This window comes from Bos grunniens, chromosome 26, assembly GCF_055505025.1.
Source record: "Bos grunniens cultivar Pamir isolate PY7600 chromosome 26, Bosgru_T2T1.0, whole genome shotgun sequence".
NCBI classification, from domain to species: domain Eukaryota; kingdom Metazoa; phylum Chordata; class Mammalia; order Artiodactyla; family Bovidae; genus Bos; species Bos grunniens.
The window spans coordinates 19,431,051-19,458,257 of NC_141190.1; the positions used below are offsets into that span (position 1 = coordinate 19,431,051).

Genomic DNA, 27,207 nt, shown 5'->3' on the forward strand with positions numbered 1-27,207 from the left:
TAAAGTAAACTACCATTATGGCAAGAAGAATGACAGTTGCCTTTCCATTGAGACATTTTTCTAACCCCCAAAACAAATACAAACAAATTCTCTGAGCATTGGCTCACAGCAGCAGCGAGTCAGTCAAAAGAGGTGGGACCAGGAGCCAGGCCAAGCTGATTTGGGGTATAGTTGATAGTAAAGCATTTAGAGAAGTCATCTGGGAACACGTGAGCTTAGAATAGAGGGCACGTGGGATCTAGGAATCTGTATTATAAAGCTGGATTCAGAGTCCATTTCTTTAATCACACAAGTGGAAATAACTTTGATAGAGTCCAGTTGTATGAGTCTGAGAGCACATGATAACATGGAAATAACAAAGGGGGCATGTAGTCCAAATAAACAAGCAGAAATGAGTGCCTAGAAGGTGACAGACAAGTGGATGCAGAAGTGTGCTTGTGAAAACAGGCAAGGATTAGTACTTATGATTTGATATGTATACAAGAGAGTAGAAGCCAGCCAGGAAAACCAGATAGAAACAGCATTTTAGGATTATGTGCAAATACAAAATTTCAGTCCATCCTGGTTTTAATCACTCTCCTTGATGTTGGTAGTCATGTCTCCCTGGCATATCCAAGGTGCCCATACTTGAATCTAGTGAGGATATCACTGACACACTCTATATAGTTTATATGATTCTAATAACTTCACATTCCACTGGATACACAAATCCACAGATCTGCTCACTATAACTGCAGAGTTCATTTCACAGAACTGGCTAGTAAAAAATTTGGCAGGCAAGCTAGCTTTTCAAGTGCTCCTAGGAACGGAGCCCAGCTGTTCCCTTTGGGCTTTGCGCTGTTGGAATTCATTGAGTTAGCAGCTAGAAAGAATGGACTGTAACATTTTCAGCCTGGTTCCTGACAGCAAAGCAAAGGTGTTAGAATTTCTGTTCTAGAGGTTTACACTGCAAGTAACTTAACCTGATTGTGTGTCTTAATATTACTGGGCTTCTGACCGCTGAAATATGGCTTGGATCGATGGTGGTTTGGAGAAAGTAGAAGGAGGGCTATCCATCATTCAGAGGCTCCATAGAAGCTGCCTGATAATGCTGCTTTCACCAAGCAGCCATCTGTCCATCCATCCATCAGTAGGATGAAATGAGATTTAGCGGAACAGGCAGCTGTAACTCTGAGACACTTTCTAACCAACAATTGCAGCCCTGGCCTTAGTCTGACCACAAAGCACAGCACTGGGGTTTGGCGGGATGTGGCGGCAAGCACAGCAGTCTCATTCCCGTCAGTACCAGCCTAGAGTGTATTCAATATGAGGCTGAAGCCCAGCCGAATCTCTTGTACATAATTCGGCTAAACTTCGGGTGATGAGCAAGCAGTAATTCTCTTTCAGGTCCAGTATTGTTTTACAAGTTGAGCAGACTCTTTTGATGGAGAATTTTTTGTTTGACTTGGAGAAGAAATAGAATTAGGAGCTGATTTAATTACTCTAGAATCTGACCACACAGTTTAGTCTTTAACCCATATTGTATGTTGGCAGAAGGCTTTGTAAATGCCAATGAATCAGGAGGACCACCTTTTTCTCAGTTGTAAACACTGTGGGCGGAGGAGGCAACGGCACCCCACTCCAGTGCTCTTGCCTGGAAACTCCCATGGGCGGAGGAGCCTGGTGGGCTGCAGTCCATGGGGTCGCTAAGAATCAGACACAACTGAGCGACTTCACTTTCACTTTTCACTTTCCTGCATTGGAGAAGGAAATGGCACCCCACTGCAGTGTTCTTGCCTGGAGAATCCCAGGGACGGAGGAGCCTGGTGGGCTGCCGTCTATGGGGTCGCACAGAGTTGGGCACGACTGAAGAGACTTGGCAGCAAACACTGTGGGAACTTCTGCTGGCAAGTCCCCATTTGTCATGGCAGTGAAGGATGAGGCTAAATTAAATTCAAGGATAATTCAGTGATTTTATTTTATCTAGATTCTTTTTTCTCTAAAATTGGCATTTTTTAACCTAGGTTGTTATAGAGCAGAAATTGTTTATTTCTCTCTACTCTGTATTAGTGGTGCCAACATGGAAGGAAAGTAAATGTGGGCAGGAAAATGGGTCAAAGATAAGAAGCAAGAAGGGGACTACCCCTGAAGTGGATTATGAGGCTCTGAGTATTGACTGTTACCTGTTGTCTTCCTGGTTCTCCTGCTTTTCCAGGGCACCGAGCCTTCTGAGAGCCTCTTGCTCAGTATGGCTCTGTGCTCACTTTGCCTGTCCTGGTGCTTTCCTAGCCGTGGCCAGATTTCTTGACTGTTTTCTTGCAGTGGTCAGTTCAGACCTCTGCTCCTGCTCTTTGTTCTGAAGCCTTAGCTCTTCATTTTAGATTGGGGGAAGGGTCGAGGGAGCCTAATGTACCGGAGATACCTCGGAAATGAGAGCCTTGGATGAATTCCTGGGCCTATTGATCCACCGGCAGTTTATGCATCCTGACATTCATAATCTCAGTAGGTTGCTGATGTTCCTGATTAATGGGCCCAGGGGCTGTCCATCCGTCACTTCACATTAATTACTGAAGAGGTGTTTTTCCAGTGATTTACCTGACAGCGGGCTGTGATAAATACCCGTAAGCAGAGTGGGCAGTGATTTATCACAGGACCACACCCTCCCCCCACTTAGCCTTCCCCCTAACCACAGGCCAGCACTGGGACCTGACCAGAGAGTGCCCCCTCCCCATAAGCTATCTATCTCCATAATTGCTTGAGGATGCATATTTACTGGGGCATGGGACCTGGCAGATAGCATTCTAGAATTTGTGCCAAAGATGATGAAAAATAAATCTTCCTAGTAAGAAGAGTAACTAGTATGTTTTTTCATGGGGCAGAGAAGTATATATAAGGTGCCTTTCTGTTACTTTTTAAGAAATCTGATGGAAATACTGCCTACCTACTGTGCATGTCCTGAACACTGTGGTAATTGCTCTGCAAGCTTTAAAGAGTAGAGAAAGCAGTTTTCTTTTCAGTATTTGTAGTCTGTCCAGGGAGAATCTGAAGACATATGAGAAATTAGAGAACATTTCATGGCACTAGTATAATCTTGAGAGGATTGGGATAGAACTCTAGGGTTCCATTTCTGTGAGAATCACGCTCACCAGCCCAAAACCAAGGGATGGGCTCAGAGACACAAAGCGCAAGGAAAGCGAGGCTTTTAACGACAGTCTTGCAAGATCTGGTGTCCTGTGGGCAGGCAAACCCAGGGCCATTTCAAGCAGTTTGTTCCCTGACATGCAGGTCCCTTCTCCCTGTTCCTGACTGGCCCAGTATTGTGAGATGTACAATCTTTCTGGATGTCACCTAAGTTTCGTTATTTCCTTATTAGGCTATCCTTTCTCCCTTCCCAATTTACATCCGCATTTTTCAACAAAGACTTTCTTGTTCGTTTATCCCTTCCCCCAACATCCCGTTTGCTTAGGGACCCTCCAGGTTGATGAACTATGTCACGTCCACAAATCCTTAGGCGTGGTTAGAGCTGGGGCACAGGTAATGGGTGGAGTCCTGTCTCTTTAGGATCCAGTCTGACCTCCCTCCCCCAACCCCGACTTTATCTGAAGAGTTCAGGCCTCAACCTTTGTTGTGTTTGCAAGTTCAACTGCTAGTAATTTTTCCACTCAGAGCTACTTAGTTTGCCTTGAAAATGGACCGCTTCAAGTTTCTATTTCTTACAATTTTCTATTTTTTAGTCTTTGAAAGTAAAATTTAGTTCAATATTTCAGTGTTTTCCATGGGTCAGACATTGTATTCAACTCTGGAAATATGAAGATGAATGTGGTATAGCAGCAGATCTTAGGGAGCAAAGTTTGATACCTTCAATTTTGATGTTTAACCTGTTGTGTATAAATAAAATCTGCAAACTGGCTTTGTTTCTTTTGAAACAAAAAATAGCATACAATTGATCTTCTTAAGGAGGAGGCAGTGGCACCCCACTCCAGTACTCTTGCCTGGAAAATCCCATGGGCGGAGGAGCCTGGTAGGCTGCAGTCCGTGGGGTCGCAAAGAGTCGGACACAACTGAGCAACTTCACTTTCACTTTCCACTTTCATGCATTGGAGAAGGAAATGGCACCCCACTCCAGTGTTCTTGCCTGGAGAATCCCAGGGACGGCGGAGCCTGGTGGGCTGCCGGCTATGGGGTCGCACAGAGTCAGACACGAAGTGACTTAGCAGCTCTTCTCAAAGAGCTAGTCCTTGTAGAGAGAAACTTACTGTATTTACTCACATACTTCCCTTGTATTCCCCAGGTGGTTTTACTCAGCATTTAGTGTGGTGGATATTTTAGAACTCTGTTAGAGAGTTCAAGTCTTTTAAGACTCCAGAGTTACCTAAGGCAGTAACCACTATCCCTGATAGCTGTGGTAAGTTTTATACAGAACAGAGTGGTGGGTGCCAACAGGGTTTTCCTGGTATTAGGAGGGGTGAAGTCTGATTTCCAGAAAAGGGGAAGTTAGTGGTAAACAGCCCACGCTATGTTGAGATTTCAGGGGTTAGGTGGGCAGATATGTATGGAGTCATATTGGTAATTTTACTTCTTGAAGTGATGAAGTTAACAATAAACATGGCATGTTAGCACAATATTAAAGTTAGGCATCTATGATTCAGAAAATTCAGAGTTGTTTTGTTGAGGATATACAATGGGAGACAGTTGTAAGCAGTCAAAACTTGGTTTCAGTTACGGCTCCTCTACTTAGCAGCTAGCTGTGTGACCTAGAGATTTAGTTACCTTATCTGTGAAATGGTAATAATAACTATATATACCTCACGGTGCTGTTAAATGAGATAGTTAGTATATGAGCACTTAGCACAGTGCTTTCCACTCACTGACTTCTTTAGTGCAGGACAGATGCTGCTCAGTGGTTTTAAAAATCCAACATATTGTAAGGTTTTTATAATCTCAGAAATATTCATAGTCTTAGTGCTTTTCAGTATTTCTTGTGATTGGGATGTATGTGTGTGTGTATATATATATGTATATATCTGTAAAAATAGATAATACTTAAAAACATAGAGCATCATTTCTTTAATGGTGGAAGGACATTGTGGTTTTTAAGAATGAACCAAGTACAGGGGACAGGCCTTTAATCTGGCTGTAGTTTGATTTTGGTCTCACCATTAGTTTGCACATAAGGCCTCTTTCTGTAAATATATTTATATCATGTGTCATATATACAAGTTAAGAAGAGTCTATGTTAGTAGGAAAATAGCGAATGAATTGAATTAAAAAGCACATTGGTAAAGAATTCTTAATTTTGACCAAGAATACACATGCTTTTCCTCTATTCACAGTCTCAAGTTAAGCAGAAATGTTTGAATTGATAGTACTTCATGTTAGGAACGTTGGTTTTTAATTCTGATTTCTTACCAGACATTTACTGAATGCTATCCATATGCCAGTTATGGTGTTGTGCTTTGAGGATTTAAAAATGGTAAGGTGTTTCTTACTTTCAAGGAACTCAAGGTATAATTGGAGTCAGACAAACTAATAGTTTGATATGGCAGCAGGGGTTGAAAATACCTAACTTTTCTCAGAAAGTATTCATTGAAATGTACAACATGCAGCAGGCGTTCAGAAATCCTTTAGGGCTGGGTCTCAGAAGGAACAGTCTGAAGCCATCCTTGGCAAGTAGGTCTTCAAATGGCAATGGACTGTCTTGGGTTTGGATTCACTACAGGACAGGCATAGGGTCATCCTAGACACGGTTAGACCAGTTAGACCTCTGAAAGCTTCCTGGTCAGTTTTGCTGACCCACTGGTGTTCCTCTGGCTTTTCAGTTCCAGGGCCCCATTATATCTTTTGGAGCAGCTTTTGAAAAGAAAGGAGAATGGTTAAGGCCTCTAATTTCTACGACATCAACTAATGGATGTAGTTATTCCTAATATTTTTCTTCCCCAGAGGATTATAAGATATTAAATTGGAGGGCATTTAACACTGGTATATTCATTTTGCCATAAGGCAGTTAAGAGCACAAACACTGGAGCTATATTATCTAGATTAGAATCTGGCACGTTCTAGGTCCTTGGCCTTCGATAATATTGTTTAACATCCTGAGCTTCATTTTCTCATCTGTAGAATTTGGTAATGATTTCACATTGTAGGGTTGTTGGGAAGCTTTTAATGAGGGTGTCACTGTTTTGAACATGATCAAGTAAGCTACATAAGATCTGATAAGTGGCCAAAATAGATATCATAAAGTTCATATATTAAAGTTCATAAACTTTGCTCAAATATGAAGCATCTCAGACCCTTACTTACAAGCCTTTTTATTCTTATTCCGTATATAATTTGAGCATGCTGAAATTTACAGTATCCATTAGACTCAAAGAAATAAAAATGCTTAGAGTGGCAAGAAGTGACAGGTGGGGAAGAGATAGGAACAATAAAAATCCTGTAAAAAATTACTGTTTTTGGAACAATAAAAATCCAATAAAGAATCCACATTCTTTCACAATGAAAAGATGTATCACTCAGCAAGTGGCCAGTGTAGCCGTTTGAATAGAGCTGTTTGACTCCTCGTTTGCTTCCAGTTCATGAATCTGTTTACCTTCTGAGTAAGGGCCTCTAAATGAGTGTCTGCTGCTGCTGCTGCTAAGTCACTTCAGTTGTGTCCGACTCTGTGCGACCCCATAGATGGCAGCCCACCAGGCTCCCCCGTCCCTGGGATTCTCCAGGCAAGAACACTGGAGTGGGTTGCCATTTCCTTCTCCAATGCAGGAAAGTGAAAGTGAAGTGGCTCAGTTGTGTCTGACTCCTAGTGACCCCATGGACTGCAGCCTACCAGGCTCCTCCGCCCATGGGATTTTCCAGGCAAGAGTACTGGAGTGGGTTGCCACTGCCTTCTCTGAAATGAGTGTCTACTTGGTTTAAAACCTTTTGTTTCTCTTCAGTTCAGGTATGTTAAAAGAGCAGGCCATGATTCACTAATGTCACAAATTATCGTCTTTATTCTCTTAATTTAAATTCCAGCATACATTTTGTAAACCTGATTTGAATAGAAGTAAGAATAAACCTCCAAGTGAATATAGAAATTATTTTGTTTTCAAGTGTGAAATATGTCCCTGTTTTAACTAGTGCAAGTGCGTTTATAGAAGGATGCATTAAGAAAATTACAGCAGAATCAGTTGTGGTTCATTAACAGACTTCATAGTTTTTAAAGTATGAAACCATTTCTTTGCTGTCCAAGTATAATTTTTCATGTTATTATATTATGAGCAAGTGCCTCTTTGTTGTGTTTGGATCAAGGTTTTTTGGGTTTTTTTAAATGAAGCTTGTTCGCAGAGGGAGAACATTTCTTGGTTTCTTGTTTGTAAAAATGTGCTTGACACTGGAAGTGAAGGAACTTGAAAGTGAGGAAAGATTGGGTATATCCCTTATTTTATTATTTTACTAAAGACTTCTGGCCAGGTGATATAATCTTCTAATTTTTTACTCATGTTTTACTTTTTCTTTTGCTCCACAAACAAAATTCCAAATCAGTTGAAACAGAGTATGTTTTCTATCCCTGCTGTGAAAATTTCTGACATTGAATATGCTGTTTTGGAATGGTTTTTCAGTCATTCAAGTGATATTTAGAGTACTTATCTCTGTAAGGTGAGAACACAGATTAAAAAAAAAACCTTTTTTTAGGTTTATTGCATAATGCTTTTGTGTTTAGGGAAAAAATTACTTTTTTGGTTAACTTTACACTTCATGGGGCTTCCCTAGTGGTGCAGTGATAAGGAATCTGCCTGCCAATGCAGGAGATACAGGTTTGATGCCTGGGTCAAGATCTTCTGGAGTAGGAAATGGCAACCCGCTCCAGTTTTCTTGCCTGGGAAACCCCCGTGGACAGAGAGGCCTGGCAGGCTACATACAGTCCATGGGGGCACAGAAGAGTCGGACATGGCTTAGCGACTAAAACAGCTACAAAGGCAGCACTTCATTAAAAGTTTGTAAATGACTATTTACTGCTACATTCACAAGATTATGAAATAACTCCAAAAATGGATGTATGTATATACTGGCCATTGATAAAGAAGTAGAATTCATTTGTTTGTGTTCCGTAGATTAAATTGAAGTGACTGAAGAACTGGCATAGGCTATAATGAATCCTAAACCTTTCTAAGGCAAAAATAACTAAAAAAAGCTGTTGATTATGTAAGTTTAATTTATATATGAAATAGTGAGGCTCAAGATACCTTATCTGTCCTGAGGTAAATATTTGAGCAATTCAGAATATCATGTTCTACTTATGTTTTTAATAGTATAACAAAGCAGGTATTGATAGAATTTCTAATCTTATGATTGCTAACTTTTTTGTTAGAGGATTTAAAAACTATTATAAATATGCCTTTATTACCTTAAACTCCCTATTCCTTATTTGTATCATTTGTTTCTCCTTTCCTATTGGATCATTCTTCCTCACCTCATTCCAGTTATGTATTTATCTCTCCACCTCCACTGAAACTATTCCAGTGTCACCACCAACCTCTATCCTGCCAAATCCAGTGGAAAATTCTCAGTTCTTACTACTTGACTTTTCAACATTTAATGCAAATGATTACTCTTGCTTTTTAGAGAATTGCACGCTTCTGTTTTTTTTCCTCCACGTCCTAAGCTTGGCTGCATCTCTTCCTCCTGACCTCTAAAGTTGTAGGTCCCCCATGGTTCAGTTCCCCTGGTCTACTATCTCTGTCACTCCCTGAGCAGTCTTATTCCTGTTCTTGGCTTGAATCTTGATGGTGATGATTTCCAAATTTTTATCTTCAATTCTTATGCCTCCTCTGAGCTTCAGACTTATATTTCCAGTTGCTTCCTTAATAGCTATACAGTGTCCAGCAGGCATTCACATTTAAAGTATCCAAATCACAGCTCTTGATTCCTCTTTTCTTATTTCCTTCCTATCTTAGTAAATTTAACTGTCATCATCCAGGTTGATCAGACCAAAACTCTTTAGTGGCTCCTCTCTTCCCATCACATCCCATACAACCATATCATCAAGTTTTTGTTGGCTTTGCCTTGAGAATATATCATTAATAACCTTTTCTTGTGACCTCCTCTGTTAGTAACCTATGCTGCATGTCTATTTTTAGACATAGAGATTTTCTTCCTCAATTCCTGTCTCCTATTGTCAGTTCCTCACATTTTTGCTAGAATAATCTTTAGCAAAGGTAAGTCAGATCATGTCATTCTCTTGCTGAAACCTTCCCGTGATTTCCCAACACATTCAAAATAAAGTCTAAACACCTTGTCTTGGCCTGCAGGTCTCTCTGTTCCAGCCCTTCGCTGTCTTACTGACTTGTGTGCCTCCTTTCACTCTGCTGTTACCACACTTGGTTCCTGTTATTCCTGTTTTTCAAATTGGGCCTGCCTCATAATGTTTGCACTTGCTTTTCTTTTTTTCCTGGAATTCTCTTTTCTAGGTAATTTTTGTGACTCTGTAACTCAACTCAAGTATCAGCTCAGGTATTAAATCCTCAAAGTGTTCTTCCCCACTTTACTATGTGGTCTTGCCTTCTAAAATAGCCACACCCCCATCACTCTGTATTCCTGTCCCTCTTCCATCACATTTACCACGGTCAAATATTATATATTTAAATGTTTATTTTTTCTCTCTACCATTACCGTATAAGCTCCTTGAGGCCAGACTTTGTTTTGCTTATTGCTGTGTTCCCAGTGTCTAAGATGGGACTTAGCACATACTACATGTTCAGTAAATGTTTGTGAAGTGAATGGGGCCCTAAGTCTCACCTAGGGGTTAGGAGAACATCACCTATTGAGAAATTTCACTTGCCATGATTTAACAGGTAGTATTTATTTGGTGCCAGATACAGTGCTATGAGACAAAAAGACACTAACCCTACACTGAAGGGACTTAATTACTGTTTAGAAGAGAGCCAGACATGCAAATACGTAACTCTAAAGCAATATGGTAACTGTTTTAATGAAAGTATTTGTATTATAGTGAGAACTTAAGGGTAGGGCTGTAGCATATCAAGGAGTCAGTGATGTAATTATAAAGGAGTTAACCTTTTAGGTGAGATGTGAAGGACGTGTAGGAGACTATCAGGCTGTCATCTGACTGAGAAAATAATGCATCTTAAATCACAGAGGTGTGAGAATGCAGCTGGGCATGTTTCTAGTCCTACCAGAGTTGACTCAATTGATGGACTGTAAGTCTGATGTTAGGAGTGGCTGCAGATGGCCCTGGGCAGCTGGGCAGTTTCAGGGTGGCAGTGGAGCCAGATCATGTAGGGCCATGTGTGCTGTGCACGGTACTTCAAAGGATGTGCATGATAAAGAGCCACTGAAGGGTTTGAACAAAGAAATAACCAAATCTGACTTGTATTTTAGAAAATCACAGGAAGCAGTATAGAAATAGAATGAACAGTATAGAAGTAGGTAATTGAAATATCAGAGATAACGACTTCCAGGATTCTGGCCTGAACTACTAGATTGAGAGCGATACCATTCACCAAACTATTAAATTAGAGCGAGAAAGACAGTGAATCTTTCAGAGGGGATGGCTAGGAGTTAAAAGTATGTAATTATATTTTACTACTCAGAAATCTGTTTGTTTACTTGTGTCACTTAATATATTTTGTATATTACGTTTAATTATAAACATTCTAAATCTACTCTTAGGATTCTTTTATTCCTTTACAAGATACACATATATGCTACTGAGCTGAAGGATACTGGCATTTCTTAGTTTTGTCTGCTTCTAAGTAGACCAGTGAGAATAAGAATGCTCTTGATAGTCCAGTAAAACAAAGGCAGTTGTTTTATTAATAAGCAAAGAAGTGATTCTAAATCTAGGCCCTTCATAGTTTTAGACATATATGAAAAAATGCTCCCAAATGTGTTGAGGGTAAATTTCACCACATAGGACTGTTGTCCATTCAGTCTTAATTTATGAATAATAAGTAGACTTTACTTCTTTTGAGGCTCTATTTTTTGATCATTATGAAATTTGGGAAATTAAATTGTGCAGAGATAAACTTATCTGTACATTCATGGGTTAGTTGATTCCTTGGTTTGTTATATTCCCTTGCTGAAAGTGAAAAAAACCTGAAATAGACAAGACACAAGAGGAAAAGCAAGACCCTGTTCGTTCTTCTGGCATTAAGGTCCCATTAGAAATAAAATACAGACCACGAAAGTGAGCCACAAGTGCAACTTTAAATTCTCTAGTAGTTACATTAAAAAATACAAAAATAAACAGAATCACTTTAATGTCTTTTATTTAACCAGTTATATACAAAATAGTATCAAACATATAATCAATATAAGAATATTAATGAGACATTTTACTTTTATTTTCTGTACTAAGTCTTTGAAATCCAGAGACATTTTATAAGCACAACACATCTTAGACTGGCCACTTTTCAAGTGCTCAGTAACATTTGGCTATTGGCTAGTGTATTGGACAATGTAGCCCTAGGTTCTTCTTAGGCCAAAAAATAGAGGTTTCTCAGCATTCTGCAACATTGGTGAAGTTATCTTCCCAACATCAAATATTTTCTGTGCTGTCTTATTATCCTGTGACATATATTGAAGAGGTTGCCCTTTTCTCCATTCATCATTTTCCTACTTATTTTGTCCAATAAAAATCTGTTTGTCAATTTTCATTGCCAAAAACAAACAAAAAAATTTTCATTGCCTTTGCTTTCTCCTACACCAATTTATGGTAATGGCCTGTTATACTAAAGCAACAGCATATCTTTAAGTTTTAGTAATTTTGTTTTTAATTATAAAGATAACTACATTTATTGTAACAAATTTGACCAATTCTGTGCTAAATGTATAAAGAGAAATTCTTAATTCCTTTCTCCTCATGTTCTGCTCTCCCAGATGTAACCACTGTTAACAGTTTAGATAATAGCCTTTCTCCCCTTATAAGGAATGTATATTTTTGAGAAAACTTTGTTAAATGAGAAAATCGGTACTTTGAAAATATATCTTAAAGTGGACCTGTTTAAAATGGTGACTAAAGTTCATAATTACTAATGAAAATAATTGCTAGGGGCAATTTTCTGGCATGAAAACATTTTACCATGTATTTAATAAAATTTAAGTTATAATTGCAGCTGTGCTATTCTTAGAATTAACAAAGAATAAGTATTAGTACTTTGTTGTTACAATTTTTTTCGCTGAAATTGTGTGATAGTCTGATAGCATCCTTTTACTTTGATTTTCTTGGTATTTATCAAATAGATTTGGGCTTCCCCAGTGTCTCAGTGGTAAAGAGTCCACCTGCAGTGCAGGAGATGTGGTTCGATCCCTGTGTCAGGAACATCCCCTGGGAGAAGGAAATGGCAGCACACTCTAGTATTTTTGTCTGGGAAATCCCATGGACAGAGGATACTGGCAGGCTGCAGTCCCTTGGGTCTCAGAGTCGTATGCTGCTGCTACTGCTAAGTCACTTCAGTCATGTCTGACTCTGTGCGACCCCATAGACGGCAGCCCACCAGGCTCCCCCGTCCCTGGGACTCTCCAGGCAAGAACACTGGAGTGGGTTGCCATTTCCTTCTCCAATGCATGAAAGTGAAAAGGGAAAGTGAAGTCACGAAGTCGTGTCCGACTCTTCGCAACCCCATGGACTGCAGCCCAGCAGGCTCCTCCGTCCATGGGATTCTCCAGGCAAGAACACTGGAGTGGGTTGCCATTTCCTTCTCCACAGAGTCGTATACAACTTAGCAACTAAACAACAGCAACAATCCTATAGATTAGACGAGCTTCAGTTTTACCAAAACTGTTGAGAGTGTTAGCAATTTCTCAAGAGATTTTTCTTAAGCCCTTGACATTTCTTTTCTTGATTTCTGTCCTGTCATCATCCTTGTTAGATTTTTCTCTTCTTCACTTGTTCACTGGTTTGATTTTGCTGCATCTTCATTCCCCAAGGGTTTTGCTCTGAGATGAGTACTCCTTCAATATTATTTTATAGACTTCATGAAATCCTGCATTGTTTTCAGTGTTTGTATTTTCACTTTACAGTTGAATTGCGTTGTGTTTACTCTGTCTTATTGGATGCTTGCAACATGGGGCCATTAGTGAGTGAGTGAGTGAGTGGTGGGGCAGAGCCAGAGCACCCAGCTGCAATAGATGTTAGTGCCACATAGAGTGGGTTTTATAAGTGGTCAAGGCACTTTTGATTCCTGTGTAAACTTGTAACTTGAAGAACTCAACTGCCTATTTAAATAATAGCTAATTTTTATTGAGACTTTAGAAATGGATTTTATAAGTGATCAAGGCACTTTTGATTCTTGTGTAAACTTGTAACTTAAAGAACTCAACTGCCTATTTAAATAATAGCTAATTTTTATTGAGACTTTTAACATGACTGGCAAATTTCCATGTATGCATCATGTAATTTGTTCAGTGTGTCTGAGAATAAGTCTTCTGTTTTCTTCATTTTATACTTTGAGTAAACAAAGGCTTAAAGTAGTAACTTTTGCCACAATGAAGCTAAGTAATTTGTCTGATATAAGGGCTAGTCAAGCATGGGGTTGGGAACCACAGTCTATACTTGATTGTACTAATGTGTACACGCACACACTTCTGTACGAAAAAAGAAAAAAAAAAGGATTGTAATTTTCTTGTTTCACTTAGTATTATGTTTTGGATATGAAAACATATCCAAATATGTTTCATTTGGGCTGTGAATAGGCTGTAATTTTAAGAAAACTTCCCTGTTTAGATTTTGCGTACAGTTTTTGTTTATTTTTCATTTTAGTAATGTTGATGTCCTTGGTAACTAAGGGGCTTAGATTTTAATAGCCCTGTGAGAAATGAGTGGAGGTATTGGGCCTGGGAGAGATGAGGTGGAACTGAGCTCACCTCCTAAAGCCTTGATTTCTCAAAGTGTTAACCCTCACTCAAAGGGTAGACTAGGAAAAAAAAAATTTACTTAGGGTTACAGAAAGAAAGTAAGGATGCTTGCCTGTTTTCACCTGGGTTCTGAGTGAGGGGGGAAAGTTTCCTAAGATTGTGTACCTACTATTTTATTCTCATCTGGGTTTGTGTTTTATATTTGTGTTTACTGCATCATTAAGAACACTTCAAACTTAAAAATTAACATTAATGTAGAACCATTCTATAATAGAGAAATGCATATAGTCTGGCTGTTTGGAGTTCCCATTGGTAAAGCCCCCCTGATGTTGAGCTCAAAATTACAACAACAACAAAAGAAAGCAATACTTTAGACAAAAGGCAGAGACACAGAGACAACAGAATTAAATCCTCAGGAATTTCACAAAGTAGAACTATTAAATAATTGAAATTACTTGCACAGTTCATTTAAAAGTAAATACTACAATTATAGTAAAAGTGAACATCACTCAGTCATGTCTGACTGTTGTGACCCCATGGACTATAAAGTACATGGAATTCTCGGCCAGAATACTGGAATGCGTAGCTGTTCCCTTCGCCAGGGGATCGTCCCAACTCAGGGATCGAACCCAGGTCTCCCACATTGCAGGCGGATTCTTTACCAGCTGAGCTACTAGGGAAGCCCTTAACATTAATAAAATAGAAATATTAAAAATGATTAAAGATAGAAGAAGAAAAACAAAACTATTAAAAACCATAAAGGCCATGGAGATCAGGGCCAGGGTGTGTGATAAATAGCACTTCACAATAAAACTTTAGTCATTAAAAAAAAGCTGATTGGATAGCATGTAATGTTAATAGAGAATGTGAAGAGAAAACTAGTGATACAGAAGACGGGTGCATAGGTACTGCCCTGAATAAATAGAACTGGTAGAATTCAAAAGCATAGTGTTATCCCAGTAGAAAAGCAATTGTAAATACAACCAGAACACTGAGTGGACACCTGAGAAAGCACAACAAGTAAGAGATTGAGAATCATCGGAGAGGAAGGAGAGATCCTTAAAAGCAGTGACAGACTGATGACAGACTTCTGAACAGTAACAGTAGAAGTCAGAATACATTACAGCATGGGAGCAATGTAAAGATATCTTCAGACAATAAATATGTTGTAAAATAAAAGCTTCATACAGTTGTCTCAGAGACATACAATAATGATCAATGTGCAACATTACGGGAAAGGAGATAATCAGACATTATTGCTCTCTGATGTGATGCAGTAGGAAGTTCATAACACCATGTATGCCATATACTTGCTAAACAAGGATTAAATCCCAATTCTATCAAGTCAGTAGGTCAGCCACCATTTTTTAGGAAGTTTAGAGATTATATATAAGAACTTATTAGTGCTAAAGAGTACAAGCAGCAAACTCCAGAATGTGGTAAATTCTAAAAGAACATCTAACCCACTTTCTTTAAGAAATGAATGGCAAGATAGGAAAACAAAAACAGTGTTCACTGATAACACATTGGTAGCTTGAAATTAACCACGATAGGCATATTTACACCACAGAGATCAGCAAATGCCCTAAATCAGGGTTTGATTTATTGCTTATTGATTATCTAGGCTTAAAATGATGGAGCAGTGCTGATAATGCTGACTTACAAAAGTGCTGTGTCTTTAGCTATTTATTGTATTGTGCATAATTCAGAAAACTGGGAATATATTCTTTCATTCAAAAATGATTATCCACTTCAGCAAAGAAGTCACACCACTTACGTTGGTGACATCATTGATGTAAATCATATTACCCAGTACCCCAAACTACACTTGGAAAGCCGGTTGCTAAACATTTACCAGCACAGTGCTGGTCAGGGCATAATCAAATTCAGTGCTTTGGTAGAAAATAGACAATATTGTAAATTTATTATACTGTTATTCAGCTTTCAGAATCATCATGGTAACATATAGGCATTAACTAAGAAAAAAAAGGTTAAGTTTCAAAAGCCATTTGCTGTAGCATAAAATAATTTAAAATTTGAAGCCTTTGATATATGTCTATTGTGGATGACAAATAGAATCATATTTAGAGTTTGAAGAACACTTAAAATTAATACAGGCGAATCTGCCTTACAGATAGAAATTCTTTCTCTAATGTTAATCCATTGTCTAGGTTGTATTTAAATTATTCTAGAGGCAGAGCCCATTTACCTGATAATAGTGCTGGAGAATTCTAAAAGTAGAGTTCTTTTTTATCTTGAGGTATACTTTGTTTTCTTTTAATTTTTTCCAGCTAGTTCTGGTAATTGACTTCTGGAGAAACACAGAAGTAGCCAACCTTGTAGACCAACCAGCCGTGTAAAGCAACAATCCTTCAGGTATGAAGGTAGCTGGACTGTCTCCGTTTAGACCTTTTTGGGCAGAGTATACCTTTAGTTTCTGCAACCGCTTGTGTCATGTATTTTCTGGACTCTGTATTTTAGACCATGTTGCCTTTCTAAACATCCACGTCACTGTCTTTTGACTTTTATTGACTTTGTAGATGAAGTAAAAGCCTTTAGACCTTTTTTTTGTGTGTGCCTGTTAATACATTTTATTCTATGTTGCTTGAATTTTTTTTAACCCAAAGCAAGTCTTTGTATTTATTCATTCTTAGTCTTAATATTGTTTTCAACACAGCATTCCCAATTATAGAAATGATATTAAATTATAATTTTATCATTTTTGGTATTTATTAATCCTGTCAATTTTGTATCAGTTGCACATTTGATAAACACAGTGTTTATTGTTTGCATTGAAATTTTTGTTTAAAATGTTGAACTTTAAAAGGTATCAGTAATACAGTTCTCCATTAAATAGCCCTCTCTGAATTTACTTCTGTCTTACCATTACTTTTTGCTATGAGTCTACCTACCAGTTCTTAGTCACCCGTATTTCACTGTCTTACAGTCCATCATGATGTGTTTGTCAGATGCTTGGCTCAACTGAGACTGGGTTACCACACTATGTCTCTGGTGTCCTCTCCAGTGAAATATACTTCAGTACTTCTGTTTTTGAAAAGTAGGCATTTTCAAAAGATCCTGGCATGGTTAAATGTTGAAGTCACATTCTTCCACAAATGGAAAGATAGAAAATCCATGGAGAATGATGAGCTAGATAGTTAAGACATTAGAAGAGAAAAGGGACAGGTGGGTCACTGGTCTAAAAAAGAAAATAGCCTGAGCCATGAAAGTGGAGCTTATTCAGTGAGGAAGTATTCTGATTGGGTGAAATGGTAGGGATCTCTAATAGAGTCAACAGGATTTGTTAGTCTTCCCCTCCTATTACCTTTTTCCTTTGAAAGGTATGTGGTAAAATATTAACATGGTGCTTCTAAGAATCCACCTGCAATGCAGGAGACCTGGGTTCAATCCCTGGGTTGGGAAGATCCCCTGGAGAAGGAAAAGGCTACCTATTCCAGTAGATTGGCCTGCAGAATTCCATGGACTGTACAGTCCATGGGGTTGCAAAAGAGCTGGATGCAACTGAGTGACTTTCACTTTCACTTTTCTGAGTGTGTATGGGTGTTTCTTTGCTATGTGTAGGATCTTCTTATTCTCTTTGCTCTGGACAAACTAGTACATACTTCAGAGTATTATTTTGAGGATTGAAAGAATAACTCACTGTGAAATTGTCTAGTACATTCCTCTGTATTTTGTAGATAGTAGATAAAGTTATATTTAACCTTTGTTAAATTTTTCCGCTTGTTAAATTCCATTGGCCAGCCATAGTAGAGCTTGTCAAGGAGTTAACCAGTAGGTTGTCTCATCATATTCCTTGACCTCCACCTTCCTTTATTGTACCCAGACCGATTTATTTGCTACTGGAAGGAAGAAAAATATATAGTAGGTCACTTGGTTAAATAGTGTTAATAGAATGATGACTTTCTCTTTCCCACAACCTATTTCTTTCCTAAAAATCATAGTTTACAAGCAGCATCTAGAAAACAGTCTGATTAGTTGTCTCATTTTCTAGCCCACATTCAGGCTACTCTTATTCATATGTTACTCTTAAAATCAGCAAGATAGAGGAAAGAGGCTATAAAGATAAAATCCATGGGTTCCTGAGTTATTTTGGAATTTACTTTCCTTAGTTGCTCACCTGATTGCATTAATTAGTTTATGGCAGGTTTTACTCTCTTTGAACTTGAGAATTTCTATAGGATGGATTAGTAGGCCCTGTCTTTAAAATCTCTCGGTTCAATACATTGTAATTAGTTTTTGGTAATTGAATCATTTTGTCTTTTTCTCTTTCAGATTGAGGTGGTGCCATGCAGCAAGAAGCAGAGAGATGCAGAGTTCGAGCCAGGAGGCCTGACATGGCACTTTATGTACCCAAAGCTCGAAGGGGTATAGTACTCCTCACATCAGGTGATGAGGGAAGAAGCTGTGGTCCACCTAACTCCGTGGCGAAAGGAGAACAAAGGGAAGATTCTCTCTCCCAAAAGGAGATCTTTCGAGACAAATGCGAGACTCCAAGACTAAGTATTAATTCTGATAAAAAGGAGCACAGTCGTAGAGAAGGAAAGAAATCTTCAACAAAATTTAAAAAAGATACATGCCTTCAAGAAAGAAAGAAAGATAGGGTTTGTACTAAGAGGGCAACTGCAGAATCCAAAGAAGTATTGTCCCAAGGACATCAGCAAAGAGTCTTGAACACTGGGGTTGTACCTAGCATACCTTTACAAAGACATTTTAAACCAAAGAAGGTAGAGTGTTTGGAGGTTGAAACCAGAGATGTGGTAGGACACGATGGGTTGCTTCTGTCTCAGTCTTGTTCAGAAATCAGTAAGGCTTGGGTTCCAAACAAGCCATCCACAAACGTGGAAATCTCTGGTATCAAGAGAAATGAACTAAATGGGGAAATATTTGAAGATACAAATTTGGAAAACAGAATGGAAACTGATGCCAAGATTATGAAGATACTGTCCCAGTTTCCTGGAGATTTTAATTCTGTGGTGAAACCTGAGAGTGTGATCTCACCAGTAAAACAAAACTCTGATTCTGGAATTGTACAACGAGGCATGCAAACCTTAGGTGGAATGCTGAAGCACAGCAATGGTGCCATCACTACTGATTCTGTTCCTGGAAGTTCAGATGGTATCATTGGTCAGACTCACATAGACTTGGATGCTGAGAATGTTGGTGATACAGCCAACAGGACAGATTCCGTCTCTAGTCAGAAAGGTATGGATTCCATTCCTGAGACTGTGGGTCACCTCTCTCATCAAATGACTATGAGCAGCAAATTAGAGAGCGCAAATGACATTTCTGATCCAACAACGATTAGAGAGTGTGAGGAGAATGACAACACTGCCGATGAGTTATGTGTAAAGCACGAATCTTCTGACACAGCTGCCCTTGCTCATGAAACATGTACAGATAATGAGTCCGAGAGTGTATGTGACATTACCAGTAAGACATGTACAATGGACATTACACATACCATATCTGATCAGATAACTGTAGGCAGCCCTTGTGTAGTTGAAGTTAGAGTAGCTGATGAGGCTTGTAGCAACACAGGGAGTTTCTCAGACTGTTTAGAAATGAATGCAGATACAGCCCTTCTTCATGCAGCTAAAAGTGGGAATGACACTGAAAATTTCAGTGACCTGACTGCTTGCTCAGATGTCTATGCTGAGAGTATTTCATCTAGTTTCACAGAGTCAACAGGAAAGTTGATAGAGAGCTTGTCAGATTGTGCTTCCTCCTTACCTATAAAGAAGATAACTGGTAGTAATTGTAACACTTTTTTGGACTCTGAACCCAGTATGTTAAATGGGACAAACGTGTTTTCAGATGGTGCCTTGGGCAGTGATCTTGATGGTACTGGTGATATAACAGAGGCATTGCATGAACTTAAGACTGCTGAAGAGTTCAAAACAAAAGAAGATGGCGACTCAGAGAAAGTGGAATTTGGTGTATCCTTTCCTGATATAGAATCAGTATCTAATGAAACATCCGTGGAGCCTAAAGCAACAGATATATCTCACACAGAAAGAAGTGCTGCTACTGAGGAGAGCTGGGAGTCTATGTTCAATGACGATGGTGAGTGCCTGGACCCGCGTCTTCTACAAGAGGTATGTTTTAGTAGAAATTGCTTGCCACTTAGGTAGTTTATCAATTCGTAGAACCTAGGATTTGGAGAATAATTTTAGCAGACATTTTTGTACAGTCACACATTCACTCATATTACATCCAATGTAACAAACTAATAGGATTGTAGATTGCAGAAAGAATGTCTGACCTTTAAGAAACAAAACGTCTCCTGGTAAACTATATCTCTAATAGTGGAATCCTGAGAGAGCTTACTGAATAGATTAAAGATGAGTTTAATGGCTTCTGGCTAACTGTTGAGAAAATACATAGGGAAACTTGTTTGAAAAGGCTTTTCTGTGTTGACAAGATGTATTTTACACCAGCCTATTTGAAGAGAAGAATAATTTATTATTCATACTTATTTTATTCTTCCAACAGATGTTGGAATGTTGTTAGACACTCTGGAGGGAAGGAAGGGTGTGATAAAGGAATGTATGGTGGTTTTTTTAAGAAGTTTGTGCTGAGTTAAAGAGTAAGTGATTGTTGAATATCATCGCAAAGAGTCGGACATGACTGAGCGACTGAACTGAACTGAACTGAGGTAGAGTTCATAAATGCAAAATGTTGGATTTGAAGGCATTTTAAAAATTATTTAGTTCAGTCTTTTCATTTTCTTGATTTAGACATTCCCTCTCTATCCAGCATTTAAATTCCTTACCATGAATAAGAATCGTTGGTTTTGAATAGTAGAATCATTTCCCCTTTTATTCCTTATAGTGAGTTCATATTACCTTTGCCCAGAAGGGGAAAAAAATCATTTCCTTATAAAATCTCCAGTTTTATACATGGGAAAATTGAAGGTTAATGGTTGTATTTTTAAGAAAGGAAGATTCAGGATTTCAGTCTACTGTCTTAATCCTGTATTTATGTTCTTTCTACCAGACCACTTCCTCAAGTATAAGATAGTTTTGTATGAGTGACTCCACAGAGCGTTTTAAATGCTAAGTGATGAGTCTGTTGTTTCCGATAGTTGAACCAGAAGTACAGAAAAATGTTTACAAGCCTGTATAAAAGAGACACGTGAAACTGAAGAGGGCAACCCATTGGACAGAATTGAGTTTCCAATATCAAGCACTTCCTCCTTGCTCTTGGGAGGTGTTTGCATACACATTTGTACCAATTAATACTTGTTATTGTGAAGTCAGGAAACAGTAGATCTTAAACATTTCTTAGAATATAGAGCAGAAGGGAATCTACATATTAATGTTCACGAACCCTTTGAAATTGCATGCAAAATTTTGTACGTGAGTGCAGTCTTTGATAACTTTCATCAGATTCTCCAAGGTGATCATTTCCAAAGTATGGTCCCTGGACCAGCAGCATAAGCATCACTAGGGAACTTACTAGACATGCAAACTCTGTAGCGAGATCACATGCACATCAAGTGAGAACCACTGCTCACAGGCAACACGCAAGCTTAAATTATATCAAGATGTGAGTGTGGTAACATAAGCGGGCTGTCAGCTCATAATGAAAAAGAAAAACACTGGTCAGGCAGAGATTTTAGACCCAAATCAGGTTAAAATATACTAATAATATGGTGAGTTAGGTGATTATAGAGAAGTTATTAAGGACCCAAGCATTGGGAGAAGGCCTTAGTCTTGGGAAGGAAGCAGTGTTCTTAGTTGGCAAAGGGACTGCTTAAGGAGGTGAGAGACCACAGGTGTGCGTAGGTGAGAACAAAACAAAGCTTCTTGTAAAAGGAGGGCATAGAACACAGACCCTGTTTATACATGGTAGGACTCCATAAATATTTACTGAATGAATGTGAGTCAGTAGGGCAGAGTTGTCTCTGCCTTTCTGGGTAGCCTCCAGGAGCTTTCAGACATCACAGCTGCTTGAACTTTGATTCTGTGTGGTAGCTTAGGGCTATGGCTTCTGTGTTGGGAGGAGGGAGGTTCAGGTGTGCAACTCTGGTGTTAGATCTTAACACTGTTCAGGTGAGAAAGAATTTAGGCAGCCAAGTCTCTAGAGGGGCATAGTAATATTGCCAAAGAAAACACTGGCTTGAACTAAAGTTGGGAACAGCTGGAAATCAGAGCTGGTGGTGTTTTAAGCTGAAGATAGCCAGTGCCTGGGCATTGTGTTTGGGTATCTTTTGAGGTGCTTGGTAACATTTGGGATCTCTGTTGAGGCACGAAGATAGATGAGAGCAGGAAAGAAGTTGGATTGAGAGTGCAAGTAGTGGATCCAACTCCCAGCTGTTGTCTCCTGTGCTTTGAGTTTTAAAACGTGTAATAATGATAATGTTATTAAAAGATGTCACAAACCCAAGAAAATTAATAGCCTTTTGGTGACTATTACTCCTCATTTATTATTTACATTGTTCCAAATGTACTTTATTAAAGTAAGTGTCTGCTTACCTTGAAAACTTTCCAACCAAAGATTTTTGGCTCTTTTCCCACCTGGCCTGTTTTCTTTGATGACAATGGCTAGCCATAGAGGTGTGCCTAATACTTCTGGTAGGCAGGGAAGTATGCTCCGAAGCAGGGTGTGGTCATCATTGGCATGTAAAGCAATTTCCTGACCTTTTGAACTTCTAAATCTGCCTGAGTCATTAGCTCCCAGAACTTCAGCTCTTGATGAGTCTCTAAAGATTACATGATCTCCTAAAGCCATGGTATGGGATACCCAGAAATTGAGATTTTTAACTGATAAAGAAAAGGATATTGACATGACTTCTTTTAACCTTTAAGATCTTGGTACCAGAACATAGGAATTATTGTCTAGATAAAACTTCCTTTTCTGCCTCCAGTATCAATCAGCAGACTTATTAGTAGGAGGGTTAGTGAGATGTCAGCTGCATAACATTGATATTGCTAGATGCTGGCACCTGGTCCCTTCACTGGCCATTTCTGGTTTGAGGTATGTTTTTAGATAGGGGTAAATATTTAGGTAGGAGTTTTCTTTTGTTATATACAGTTACTAACAATGTATAACCATGGAAAAGAGAAAAGGAACGCCATTCATTTCCAAATCATCTTTCTATGTGTGCCTACTCATGTTCATACTTCATCAGTGGTACCTTTCCATCTAGTTGTTCCAGTCATGCTGGGAAGATGAGGGAATCCAGAGATGTCTCCCTATTTTCTCAGTCTTCCTCTTGACTGTAAGTTTAATCTACTACAGTGTTTTCACTGTCCAGTGGGTTTGGATAGCATCTTCCCAAGAATGCCAGCATCGGTTTGCCATATTAACCTTTCTGTACTGTCTGAATAGGATCCAGGTCCCTGTTGGTTCAGTGTATTGACTTGGTCCCGGCCAATATTTATGTGCCACATATTACTGTTCATTAGAGGCAACTAGAGCTCTCACATTTGTCCTCTGGCACTGGATCAGTAAGTATTCATCTGACATGCCTATTATTGTAGCTTTCTTTTTTATTTCCTTTTGTTCTTCTTTTCTGTATTCTTACTCACTTTCACCCTTTCTTCTCTCTTACTATGCCTTAATCCAAGGCGATAGCCATGGTTTTCTCTCACTGATGATTATCAGTTATACTGAAATGTTGCTGATGCCTATTCTAGAGAAATCTTTAGATGGCACCTTGAATGCCATTCTGCCTATTCTGTTATACATTTTATGAGGTCAAAGTTTGTATTTCTAGTCTTGGTTTCTTGATAAGGTCATTGGAGGCATAGCCCTAGATATATTATATAATTTTATTTGCAGGTGGAGAACACCACTGAAGACATTAGCTACTCTTAATGTGTAAAATGTTAAAAAGTTTAAAAGTCTAAATTTATCCTTCTACTGTTGTAAAGGATTTATGCCCAAAGCAGTATAGAAAAGGGATGGAAGCCATAACTTATGCTGTATATTATACATTGTAGTTTTATTATCTTTTTAGGGAACTCTTTTTGGATGTGTTTGGACTGTAGGTCATGAGAAATTTTACAAAATGTTTGAAAATACTTTAAAAATAGTGTTATTTCCCTGTTTGCCAAATACGGGAAGTTAAATGGATAAAACATTTTAATTCTAGCTTTTGATTTGTTCACATTGCTGTGGACCAACATGAAAAATTCTTGGCTGTTACTCTCAATTTTCCGTGGTAATGGAATACCAGCGATAGAATCAAATCCAGATAATCCAAAGATGTTATTTTTTGTATATAGCTTAAGCCTGTTCTTCAGCCAAATCCAAAATCTTTTAATTTGTCAAAGTTTATAGTAAATAATAAATTGTAAATTTTATTTTCTTCAGTAGAAAGTGAGTTAATAAGCAGTTAATTAGCTACAGGGTAAGAGTAGAAGAGAAAAATAGAAACAAAGGGCTTGAATAACGTAACCTAAATAATAAGAATTGACTGCATGGTTTAATTCTGTGAATAATTATGAAAATAGATACAGTGACATTGAAGCAACTGCAGTAATGTTATACCATCAACTCCTGGTCAAGTCTCTGTTGTCCATGTCCCTGTAATCTCCTGATATGCCCAATATTTAAATTTGTTACAGCTGCAACTATAGTTTAAAGTGGTGTATTATGTTTAATTGTGATTACAGGTATCTACAGAAATTTTTTTTTTCCTACCTTCTAGTATCAGAGGCAGTATTACAATATAGGCCTTGAAAAATAAGATCTAGGAACTGGAACTTTCACCTAAGAGAACTGTATGTGTCTTTTTTTTTTTTTTTTTTTAAGTGGAATGTTAGCATTGAAAGGGACCTGTAACATAATATTTTATGTTTACCTCTTGCTTTATAGGTAAGGCAGCTAAGCCCCAGAAAGGTTATTACTGACCTAGCTAAGGTTACTGCCAGAGTTGGTCCAGTCTCCTGATTTTCTAACTCTGGGCTCTTTCCATGACAGTCAGCCTTTGCCTCTACCTAAAGGTCTCAGCCAGTCAACAGACACTGTACAGCTATTCTGTGCCCAGCTCGGATACTGGTGATGTGAGCTGTGAAAGAGAAGGATAACAGTGTTAAGGAGTTTATAGTCTTGTAGAGCTGATGAGACTTTCAGAAATGTCTGGAAAAAATATTCTATTTGATTAAATTGAAAATGCTATTGATTGTGAAATATATCATTATTTTATGTATCACTAAGAAAGAAATCACATTGCTTACCCTTTGGAATTTTATTTTATATCTATCAAAAAAGCTTCTTTAGGCTTAATTATTAATAGAGGGTGTACCTTGTGGTGCAGTAATAAAGAATCTGCCTCCTAATGCATGAGATGCAAGTTCGATCGCTGGATCGGGAAGATCCCTTGCAGTAGGAAATGGCAATCCACTCCAGTATTCTTGCCTGGGAAATCCCATGAACAAAGGAACCTGGCGGGCTACAGCTCATGGGGTTACAAAGAGTCAGATATGACTGAGCACAGCATAGTAGCACACAGACTTAGACATAAATTTTTATCATGTATTGTATCTTATAGATATGTGAAATATCTTGTAGGTGAAATGTAGGTGAAATAAATTGGTTAGTTTCCTAAAACTTTGTGTTATAGCCCAACTCTTTCTAATAATTTCTTGACTTAGTCATTGATATTGATGCCTTTCCATCCTCTTCATTTTCTGTGCCGACAAGAATCGATGATACAGCATTTCTTATAAGAATACATAAAAAAAGCAAAAATCATTGTTGCTGGATTCCTAAGCCATCTTTGCATTTACATAGAAGTATTCTTACATTGAGATTTTCTTCCACACAGCTGGACCTGTGTGGAATGCCTGCAGATTTTGGTACTGGTGCTTTTGGGTCTCATGCATATGCAGGCAAGCAGTGACAACATGTATGATTAAGATGCATACTGATATTGGAGATGTAAAAATGTGCATCCTAGAATTGATGAAATATGATATATATCCAGCTTCTAAGTGTAATGATACAGTAGTATAAAGAGTGGAGAAACCATCAAAATGGGGTCAATGGGAACAGCTTCAAGAGGAGATAAAGACTGAAGCTGGGTCTTAGAAGAAGAAGGATCAGAAGCAGATAAGGCATTCCAGGCTGTGGGAGCAGCTTATAAAAAAATATGGCATGTTCCCAGATTTAGGTCCTCAGTTTGTCACTATCAGAAATTTAGATCTATTTAGAAATGTTGTTGTTGCCTTCCTTTTATAATTTGTTGAATTGTTTGCATGATTTATATAACCAGAACATTTAAAGTTTATTGGTAAAGGGAAGGAAAAAAAGTATCATTTTATCCCAAATTTAAAAATGCCATCCAAAATCATTTAAAAAATATATGTTGCATAAATCAAATTCTTATTGATGAGGGCTCCATGTAAAATCAGTCTCGATAAGCAGGCATTTGGACAAAGTAATTAATTTGAGGCATGTGCCTCGAGTATTCATTCCACAAGTATTTTTTGAATGCCTAGTTTGTGCAAGTTAATGTGTGCTGTGGGAATATATAGAGGTGAATATGACATATCCCTTGTAGTTGTATTATAGAATCAGAATATTGATGAGGAAGCTGAAACTCCAGCTTTACTCCCTGTATTAATTTGTTAAGGCTGCCAGAGCACAGAACCCTAGACTGGCTGTGACAAGTTCAGTTCAGTCGCTTAGTCATGTCCGACTCTTTGAGACCCCATGAACAGCAGTAACCAGGTCTCCCTGTCCATCACCAATTCCCGGAGTCTACTCAAATCCATGTCCATTGTGTTGGTGATGCCATCCAACCATCTCATCCTCTATTGTCCCCTTCTCCTCCTGCCCTCAATCTTTCCCAGTGTCAGGGTCTTTTCAAATGAGTCAGCTTTTTGCATCAGGTGGCCAAAGGACTGGAGTTTCAGCTTCAACATCAGTCCCTCCAATGAACCTCCAGGATTGATCTCCCTTAGCATGGACTGGTTGGCTCTCCTTGCAGTCCAAGGGACTCGCAAGGGTCTTCTCCAACACCACAGTTCAAAAGCATCAGTTCTTCGGCACTCAGCTTTCTTTATAGTCCAACTCTCACATCCATACATGACTACTGGAAAAACCATAGCCTTGACTAGACGGACCTTTGTTGACAAAGTAATGTCTCTGCTTTTGAATATGCTATCTAGGTTGGTCGTAACTTTCCTTCCAAGGAGCAAGCGTCTTTTAATTTCATGGCTGCAATCACCATCTGCAGTGATTTTGGAACCCAGAAAAATAAAGTCAGCCTCCGTTTCCACTATTTCCCCATTTATTTCCCATGAAGTGATGGGACTGGATGCCATGATCTTAGTTTTCTGAATGTTGAGCTTTAAGCCAACTTTTTCACTTTCTTCTTTCACTTTCATCGAGAGGCTTTTT

General features: G+C 38.6%; 1 protein-coding gene across 38 annotated transcripts in view; it reads left to right on the forward strand.

The window, feature by feature from the left end:
- R3HCC1L (R3H domain and coiled-coil containing 1 like) overlaps positions 1 to 27,207 on the forward strand; it is a 72,846-nt gene that overhangs the window by 21,222 nt on the left and 24,417 nt on the right. For 17 of the 38 annotated variants that reach the window (XR_015155890.1, XM_086379525.1, XM_086379502.1 and 14 more), the window contains 2 exons: positions 16,125 to 16,209; positions 18,127 to 19,949. Coding sequence is in view for 35 of the 38 variants with exons in the window: in XM_086379525.1 (XP_086235651.1) it covers positions 18,141 to 19,949 (1,809 nt within the window). In the remaining 3 variants the exon portion in view is untranslated. Of the gene's footprint in view, positions 1 to 16,124; positions 16,210 to 18,126; positions 19,950 to 20,424; positions 20,510 to 23,187; positions 23,307 to 27,207 lie in introns of those variants that run through there. The other 21 variants (XM_086379514.1, XM_086379513.1, XM_086379528.1 and 18 more) reach the window with 5 other exon arrangements.